Consider the following 10,086-nt stretch of genomic DNA (forward strand, 5'->3'; position numbering starts at 1 on the left):
AGTAGTTATAACTATATTAATAAGCTCACTAGAGTTTCAGTAGCCAGGACTAAGTAGAACTGGGTGTAATTTAAACCTTAAGTACACCAGAATTGTAGAGAGATCCGCATCAGACTCACCCATCTCCACTGGGTGTAGAAAGGAAACTGTAAGCTTGCATAGGTTGCTATTTATTTTTGCTGGACCCATGATTTCTTTGATGTGGGGAATTCCAGGTTTGGAATACCACCTCTGTTATATACTATCCTAGGTCATCTTGAGCAAGTTCCTTAACTTCTCTGAATCAATTGTCAACAAGAACTACTTAAAGAACAGGAAAGCAGTCTTCCAGAAGCTAGGTGTAGACCAATATCTACATCTTATACCAAGACAATCTCCAAGAGGGGATGTTACTTAGACATAAAGGGTGACATCCTAAACAAATTAGAAGAAGGGAAGAAAGGACCTTTCTGATCTATGGGTGGGGAGGAGTGAGATCATCTACCACTCAAACTCACCACAGCTGGGGGATTGCCGGCTCTTGATCGCAGCCTAAGGGGGCGGGGCTTCCTTTGTTTCCACCAATAGAAGCCAGTGTGGGTTCCACAAACTGGCATTCCGAAGCAGGCCGCTAGGTGTGGACTACTAGCTCTGCTTGGACAAGACTACCCCAGCTCTGGTGCTCGATCCCCCAAGGTAGGCCGCGACTGCGTCCTGAAAGGGCAGAGCCCGGCCCGCGGGCGGGTTGGGAGAGCAACATGGAGGGCAGCCTGGGCCGGACCCTGGGCATCCTGACCGGGGCCTCTCGGGCCTTCAACCGCAGCCTGGCCCTGCTGCTGGCCCAGCGCTTGGCATCTGGCTCTGCGCTGGTGATAAACTCCCGCAACTATGGGACCCTGCGGACCCTTTCCAAGGAGCTGGGGAAGGTGCGGCAGGACCTGCAGGTGCTGTGTGTGTCAATCGACCTGGGCTGCGAGGCCGGGATGAAGCAACTGCTGGAAGTGATGCCCCGACCACCAGATTTGCAGCGGCTCCTGCTCATTCACGACGCTGGTAATGGCCTTCAGAATAGGGAGGTGGAGGTAGTGAGCCCGGTGGACGGGGCGGGGGCGGGGAGGGGGGGGTAAAGGAGGGGGCAGACTGGACAGACCTGCACTCGATTTGAATTGAGCTCTTCTGTTCCATAAGCATTTGTTGGGCTCCTAGAACCGAGTCGGAACCCCAGAATTCCATCTACACCATCCCCAAGCCCGTCTCTTCCATCCGCTTCTGGGGCACCCTGGCCACAACCCTGCACCTGAGAAACTCTTCCCTGACTTTGAGCCTCAGTTGGCCTCTGAGCGATTCCACCCATTGTGTTCCTTGCCCTCCCTGCAGCGGTCAAACACAACCAGTCTGATCCCTAGTCCCTGGGACATCCATCCCTTCAGAGACTTGAAAACGGTTGTCCTGTCCCCTAGGCCCCCACCCACCTCTGCAATAAATCATAATGATTTGGCCTTGTCAGCTCTGAAGAGAGACCAAAGAATCACAGAGGTTATGTAACTGCTGTTAACTCTAAAAATACCGAAGAGCTCACACAGGCTAGCACAACCACAATTAAATCTAAGAAATAAAATAAAAACCAAGAACTAACAGATAGGCAAAAAGCTTCCTTTATTGCGTTGGAGGACGGCACATTGTTGACAGACAGGCTTTAGGGATGTCAAGCCTTGATACATATAGCAGTGGCTGCACAGTGAGCTGTAGCCCTGTAACGCTGAGACAAGTTTGATTCATAGCAGAACTTCCTGACCATAACATAGTTCCTGCAGGTGCTTATCCCAGCGCAGGGACCACCCAGAGCTGGTATGCAAACAGTTCTGGGATTTTGTCGCAGCTGAGTTCATCCAGAGGGTGAGGGCAAGGGACTGTGGTTATGCCAAGCTCAGGGCAAAGCTTCTTTGCTGGGGCTTAACTCTGGAAAATAGAAAGTCTCCTAATCGTAGAAAGAGTGGAGGAAAAATAGAGGAGTGGTCTTGGCATGGGGATTCTGACAGGATGAGTATGAGATACCTAATCCACTGTTTTATTAAGTAACTAGGAACATTATATGTACAGGATTCCCTTGATTTGCTGTGCTCTATGCCCCTCACTTCTCTTTCAGGAGGTGGGCAGCATGTTAAATTGTAAGTCCTCTGGAAGGTAGGTCATTACACTGATCAGGACTCCTAAGCCTTTTAGAGATTCTGTTCTTTACCACATTATTGTCTTTGTAGAAATTGTCCTCTTCAGGCTGCATCAGTTCATACAAGTCTTCCCAGGTTTCTCTGAAGCCCTCTGTTTCATCACTCCTTGTGGCACCACAGTATTCCATCACAGTCACATACCATAACTTGTTCAGTCATTTTTTTGTCTTTCTTCACATCTCCAGCATTTGGGTCCCAGGCAGAAAGAACTCAGGTATTCCTGACTCCAAGGTTCACCCTCTAAGCTATGCACCAGGAGTTCTTAACCTTTCAATGTATCATGGACCTTGTTGGCAATCTGGGGAAGCCTCTGGACTCCTTTTCAGTATGTTTTTAAATGATTAAAATGCATATGTTAACAAAGGGAACCAATTCTATTGAAATGAAATGATTAAAAAAGAGTTCAAGGGCCCCAGATTAAAGATCAGAGATGGTCTACATCCAGCTTCCTTTCATTGAATCATCAAAGGTAGACTTCCTGCCCATTTTCAGGCTCTGGAAGCAAATCTCAAGGGCAGTGGGGAGGGGTTCCTTGCCAGGCCATATGGGATTACTGAGGGTTGGTTTGTTTGTTTTTTTTTAAGGTACCTTAGGGGATGTGTCTAAAAAAATTGTGGACTTTACTGACCCAGCAGATGTCAGTGGCTACTGGGCTCTGAATATGACCTCCCCTCTTTGCCTGACTGCAAGGATTCTTGGCGCCTTCCCCCCCAGCCCTGGCCTGAAAAGAACTGTGGTCAACATCTCCTCCCTCTGTGCTGTGAAACCCTCCAAGCTCTGGAGCCTCTACTGTACGGGCAAGGCAGCCCGAAACATGATGTTCAGGGTCTTGGCAGAGGAAGAACCCAGTGTGCGGGTGCTGAGCTATGCCCCAGGTAGGAGGGCATGTGGCCACCTCTCTGCCCCCAATCTGGCTCTCTCTGGGCCCCCAGACACCTGCTGTTCCTGCCTCCACACCCAGAGTAGAATTCCCCTGATATCCATGATTCCCTGTGGGAAAGTCCTTCTTGCAGAAAGTATTGACCAAGGGTCTTTGAAGGATATAGTTTGGGGTGGAGAGACTCATGGAAATGGTCTGGCGGATGAGGTTAGTGAGAGAGGGATCCCTAGAATGAAAACATCCCCTTGCCCACTTGCACTATCCCCTTATAGAAACAGCCTCTCCCCTTCCACCACACACTATCTAATCACCACCAGACACCTTCTCCTCCCTCTTATTATAGGACCATAGCTGGGAGGACCTCAGAGGCCTTTGAGCCCAACCTTTCTTTTTAGAAAGGAGTATACTGAGGCACAGAGTGGTTATGAGACTTGCCCAGAATCACACTTTTAGATAATTGCCTGAGGCAGGATTTGAACCTAGGTCTTCTGAACTCTAAGTCCAGTGCCCTTTCCACTAGGAAATTCTGCCTCTCCTTGGTGAGTATGGTCTTACGTCTCCATAACTGCAAGCTTGCCTGTGCACTGTGCCAAAAAGTGCCCCAAACATTTATTGAGTACCTACTGTGGGCAGGAACAATCATTAACGTGTGCCATCCCACAGGAGGTGTGCTTGGCAGTTGCTAATACCCTACTGACTAGGGGAAGAGGAAAAGACCCCCAAGAAGTGGAAAGCATAGCACATTCCTTTAGTACTCATGATGCCTAATAATTGACAGTGAGCATTTTTATAGCACTTCAAGGTTTGCAAGGTGCGCTCATCCATGTTATCTCATCTGATCATCAGGATGACTGTGGGAGGCAGAGGAAACAGGATGAGAGAGGTCTGGTTATTTGTCTAGGCCAGGGGTGGGGAAACTACAGCCTTAATATCACATGTGGCCTTTTAGGTCCTTAAATGTGGGCCTTTGGATGGACTCTAAATTTACAGAACAAATCCTTCTATTAATATATTTTTGTTGATATTTTATAGTTTCATTTTATTTTAAAAATAAATTTATTTAAGATACCAAGGAATAAGTTTCAATGAAATAATCCTCCCAGATTGACTGGTACAATTAGAACATTAGTAAGCTATAAGAGCTAAATTGATGGCTGCTATGATCATTATTTAGTTCTAACTTCCCCTGCTTGACTGGTGCCACTGCTGCATGAGGCTGATTTGTGAGAGTTTATGTGGGTTGAGTATGCCACTCTGTTACCAGCTTTTCACAACATTGCACTGTGTTTCTGTCTGAAGAGGAATTTGTGAGTTGCACAGCTCAACAGTATTTTTTAATTCTCTCTGCTTAACAGCTCAGCATATCAAAGAAGACCAAAAGAACACTGAAGGAAGAAAACAGATTTTTTAATAAGTATTGGAAATTGCAATATTATCTTGTTTCTGCTAAAGATCAGATGATTTGCCTGCTTTGTGGTACTGCAATATCAACATTAAAAGAATTGCATGCTCATCAGCATTATAACACTCATTAGAACCACAAGTATTTTAAATTAGAGGGAGAGGCACAAAAGGTTGTATTGCAGAAATTAAAAGATCAAAAGCAAAAGCAAAGACAGTTCTTTCAAGCAGCAATAAGATCTGGAAATAGCAACTTTAGAAGTATCTTATATACTTGAGGGAGAAAAGGAAGCCATTCAGTAATATATGCAATTATGAAAAAAATGCCTTGTTGAAGTTATAGGATGCTTAGACCTTGATAATATTTCTAAGTACAAAGAACTTCCTTTTTCAACCAGAACCATAACTGATCTACAGCATCAATTAGCTTTCAATTTAACAGAACAACTTCCTGCAACACTTCAGAAGGAAAATATGTATTGTTCAATTGCTTTGGATGAGTCAACTGATACTACTGACTTAATGTAGGTTTTATACTTCATTTGGGTCATAACAGAAGATTTTCTTTGCTACATAGTGTTACTCACTTTGGGCACTCTCGTGAACAAGAATGTGGGGCATAAATATCCTGACGTTGGACTGAATTTGGTAAATTTAGTGAGTGTCTGTAGAGATGGTACACCTTCCATGACAGGAAACATGAATGGCTAATTGCACAGCTAAAAAAAGTATTAAGAGATCTAGGTGCCCTCATTTCATTTCATTGTATCTTGCATCAGCAAAATCTCTGTTCTAAAGCTACTGTTTTTAGTGACACTTGGCAAAAAATTATAAGTATTATCAACTATATTCAAACGAAACATGGCATCATTAGTTTCATAACATGTTAAAGTTGAACGATGTGGTATTCATTGTGGATTTTCTGTATCATTCTAAAGGGCATTGGCTATTGCAGGGACAGGTGTTAGTGAAAATTTTATCTCTGTGAGAACAGATAAATAAATTTTATGAAGAACAGAATACTGCATTTCTGTGCAATTTCATGTCAAATCAAAACAACTTGAATATTTTTTGTAAGGAAAAACTAAGTCTATTTATGACATGTGGCAAAAAAAATCCAAAGATTTTATTAAAAAGCTATCTCTTTTTTCAAAACACTTCTTCAAAAGGAAATTTCAGGTGAACATTTTCCCCAGTTAGCAAAGGTCATTGATGAGCATGATGAAATATGTGAATCATTTGAAGAATATGCAATTGTAACAGATCTATTAATTGGAGAATACAATGAAAGGTTCACTGATTTTGAGAATCATGACATTACACTCCAATTAGCATTTCAGCCTCACCTGGTTGATGTTACCAAGTCACCTAAAGAACTACAGATGGAATTGATTGAGCTGCCAGTAGATGACATTTGAAAGTCATCGTTTCATGCTAAGAAAGATCCAATTGAAATATGGAAAAATTCATAGAATACCCATGCCTTCACCAACATGCCTGAAAAAATGCTTTCTTGCTTTTCCACCAGTTATTCCTGTGAATCTACATTCTTCTACCTAACCCAAATCAGGATGCCCTGAAGGTAAAAAAATGACTGATACCTATCTAGAGTATCAGCTGAAACTGCAGACCTCCATGCTACAACCAAATGTTCAAATGCTTCCCACCACAAAGCAGACACAACAAAGTCATCAAAAGGTTGTCTAACTTTAAAATTAATAAATAGCTTTCATTTTTTCAAGTTATTAAGTACATAGTAGTTAGGTTTTTACAAAAAAAATGTACATTTCAAAGTATATCTAATTGAAGCTTCTTGAATGTGGCCTTATTTGTTTATAGATAAGTATTAATGCATCCTTCCAACATGAAAAGTTCCCTACCCCAGGTCTAGGTTCACTCAGCCAGGTAAGTGTCTGAGGCAGTAATCGTACTCAGATTTTCCTGATCCCATGGCCACCCTCTTTGCACTGCCCCATCTTGCTATATAAAGAGAGAGGTGACCAGGGCTCACATGCTCAGTCCTATTCCAATCCTTCTTGATCATGGTCTCCTGATCCACCCCTACATAGTAATGGGTCACATCCAGAGGCCCTTGCTAGATCTTTGTTCTTTCCTCTGTATCCTCAGGACCTCTGGACATAGAAATGAATCCAGAATTAGCACAGAAAACCAAAGACTTGGAGAAGAGTCAGACTCTGAGCAAGTTGAGGACCTGCCGTTCCCAGGTGGACTGGTCTGTCTATGCCCAGAAGCTCCTGGACCTGCTGGAGGAGGATACTTTTGAATCAGGGGCCCACATTGATTTCTTTGATGAGTAGGAGTAGCTGCCCTCCACCAACTGGGGACCACCCCTCCTCCTGCCATCCTGTCTTTGCTCTTCACCAGTGCCTAGTAAAGGCTACACCTCTCAATCTATCCACCCAGACAGGAAGTGTAGGACTTAGTGGATTGGGAGGCAGAAAACCTGCCCCATGTCAGCCAGGTCATAATGGGCAGAGCTGGAATTTTATCAAGTCCTTAGATTCTCCACCCAAGGCTCTCCACTCTGCCATGATGTGCCCCCCTTCCTCCATTCCCTTTGATTTCTTACTTGGCTTCCACTGGGACTGACTCCACATGTATCATCAGCCTTTCTATATATTACCAACTGAGGGAATTGTAGGAATTGAGTGAACCACACATTCCATCTTGTGACTCAATTCTGATGCTAGCTGAGTTCCCTTTCTATTTAATTATGAGTCAATTCCAATTTCTTTCTTGTGAGAAGACTTTATTCAGTTATGGGAATTGAGAGAAAACAATTTATTACATCTTTAGAACTTTGTCCTGTGTGGCTAGGAAACTGAGCCACCTCTACTTGCCATTTTCAGACCCTTAACTCAGGATGTGGGCTATGCTGACCAGAACCCAGTCAGATCCGAAAATAGTTGCAAGGAGTTGTCTCACAATTATACATCTCAAGGCGCTCATACATCTTATCTGAAAACTGGCCCCATACTGGTCAGTCAATTACTACTTCTTTTATTGAATATAGTCATGGGCGGAGTGAGACTCCTCTTTTTCTGATTTCAGGGAATTTCATCTGTTCACTTTCCCCTCTCCCAACTCAGAAAGTCATTAATCTTTCTTCCATTTATAAATAAGATTACCTAGTTTTCTGTTCCAGTTAATTGATTTCTTTTTATTAATTGCTTTTATCTGATTAATTATTTTTGATGCATAAAAATGTTTCCCCCTGTATCAGGGTCCAGTGCAAGCTGAGGAGGCCTGGTCCCAAATTGTTATGCAATTGGCATGCACTGTTTAATAAATCAATATGCTCAGAAGCTCAACCTTGGTTTTCTCAATTATTTCATTTTTAACCTGTCAATTTTTAGCAAGCCAAGCTAGATCAAATCAGGACTCTGACCCCCAGGATCACAATCTTTTAGAAAAACTCCTCAAGAGTACTCTGGCTAATTTTTCACCAAACAACTTTTTCTGTGGAAGACTGCTCCCAGGGTTTGAATTCCCCTCAATTTTGAATTCTTCTAAGCTAAGGTAAGCTTACCCTCACACTGCTGGGGAAGGTTTACCTCTACCCTGAAGGTTGGGGAAGGATTACTCCCTTTAAGAAAAGGATGGGTTGCAATGATAGTAAAATACTGAAGGATTCTCTCTTGGATACAATTTCTTTTGGTGTGAGTTCAAGGAAGAGCATGCTATGATACTGACACCCTCTAAGGGAAATTCTTATTGACCTAGATAACTAAAAGAGCTCTAAAATTATGCTAAAATATATAAAAATCCAATGGATTCCAAAACTGGCCTCAAGAAAGGACTTTTAATTATGGAAGAGATAAGGAGCTAGTATGTGTTTCTCTGATCATTTTGTCTGTGTTTTTGCTTGTAAAATTAAGGGGAAAAAAAATCTGTCTTATGTGGTGTTTAGTTGGTGGTACAGTAGATAGAACATTGGCCCTGGAGTCAGGAAGACTCACCTTCTTAAGTTCAAATCTGGCCTCTGACACTAGCTGTGTGACCCAGAGCAAGTCACCTCACCCTGTTTGCCTCAGTTTTCTCTTCTATAAAATGAGTTGGAGAAGGAAATGGCAAACCACTCCAGTACCTTTGCCAAGAAAACCCCAAATGGGTCACAAAGAGTTAGACACAATTGAAAAATGACCAAACAAGAACAAAATGTGATAGGAGAGAAAAGGCAGGAACTTGCCTGAGCTCTCCCAAATTCCCCTCCAAATAACTTTAAATAATACCTCAAAATGAATTCTGGACCAGCAGAACCCACAAAAGGATGAAACCGTTTCCCAGCCCAAGACAACTTAGAAGGTTGGCAGGAAAGATCTGCATTACAGAAGTGAGAGTGGGAAATAGTCCAGTGCAGGCTGCACCAGCTCAGGGTATACCCCTGAAAACCAGTGGTGGGTCTTAGGAGAGCCCAAATCAGCAGCTTCCAAAGCTGTCAGCCGACAGATGGTAAGGGGATCAGATGTCTAACCAGAAGGAAAATACAGGGGTCTCTTTACTAGCACTGAGGCAGGACTCAGTTACATTGTCCATATGTAGATTCACATCACAATCCTGAGTTGCAGTCTCAGGGCAAAGAGAAGAACTAGCACATCAGAGCTTGTGTCTGCAACAGATCAGGGACTCTGGTCACAGAGGGCAGAAAAGAGTTCTTGTGTTCACTAATGGACCAGAGCCCAGGCCAGGAGAGTAGTAAACACTCTCCTCTGCAGAGCATACCACCTTGAAAGAACGGAAAACTTATAGACCCCCAGAACCAACTGTAAAAATAGGTGCACAAAAACTCTGAAAGTTGGGATAGTATCCCATCCACTCATCCACCACCTTTTAACATAAAGTTAAAAATCAAGAAAAAGTCTGGAAAAATGAGCATACAACAGAAAAAGATCCCGATCATAAAAAGTTATTATGGTAACAAGGAAGATGAAAACATAAACTCAGAAGAAAACAGTCAAAACTACTACATCCAAAGCTTCAAAGAAAAATGTGAATTGATATCAGGCCCAAAAATAATTCCTGAAAGAACTCAAAAAGGATTTTATAAATCACATAAGAGAATTAGATGAACAATTGGGGAAAGAAAGTAATGCAAGACAATCATGAACAAAGGGCCAACAGCTTGGTAAAGGAGGCACCAAAAAATACTGAAAAAAATAGCTCTTTCAAAAGCAGAATAGGAGAAATGGAGAAAAAAAGATGCAAAAAAATTCACTGAAGAGAACTCCTAAAAAAATGAAAATTGGGCTAGTGGAAGCTAACAATGCCATGAGACATCAAGAGCCAATAAAACAAAATCAAAAAAAATGAAAAACTAGAAGAAAATATGAAGTATAGCAATGAAAAACAACTGACTGTGAAAATAATTCCAGGAGACATAATTTAAAAATTATTGGACTACCTGAAAGACATGATAACAAAAGACCTAGACATCATCTTTCAAGAAATGATCAAAGAATACCATCCTGATATTCTAGAACCCAGAAGGTAAAATAGAAATGGAAAGAATCCACCAATCGTCTCTTGAAAGAGATCCCCAAAGGAAAACTCCTAGAAATGTTATAGCCAGATTCCAGA

The 10,086-nt window shown here is 42.4% G+C and overlaps 1 protein-coding gene across 3 annotated transcripts; it reads left to right on the forward strand.

Moving 5' to 3' along the window:
- Positions 1-499: 499 nt before the first annotated feature.
- Positions 500-7,820, forward strand: LOC140508092 (sepiapterin reductase-like). Of its 3 annotated transcripts, none has more exons than XM_072616180.1 (3): positions 500-1,032; positions 2,792-3,082; positions 6,616-7,820. In XM_072616180.1, exons 1-3 carry the CDS (start codon positions 738-740, stop codon positions 6,804-6,806), a joined length of 777 nt encoding a protein of 258 aa, XP_072472281.1. In that variant the 5' UTR covers positions 500-737; the 3' UTR covers positions 6,807-7,820. The 3 variants fall into 3 exon arrangements, with proteins under 3 accessions (XP_072472281.1, XP_072473285.1, XP_072472903.1); XM_072617184.1 differs by lacking the exon at positions 6,616-7,820 and adding an exon at positions 6,017-6,609; XM_072616802.1 differs by lacking the exon at positions 6,616-7,820 and adding an exon at positions 4,443-6,609 and having other exon boundaries at positions 503-1,032.
- Positions 7,821-10,086: the final 2,266 nt, after the last annotated feature.

This window comes from Notamacropus eugenii, chromosome 1 (assembly GCF_028372415.1).
Source record: "Notamacropus eugenii isolate mMacEug1 chromosome 1, mMacEug1.pri_v2, whole genome shotgun sequence".
Classification (NCBI taxonomy): Eukaryota; Metazoa; Chordata; class Mammalia; order Diprotodontia; family Macropodidae; genus Notamacropus; species Notamacropus eugenii.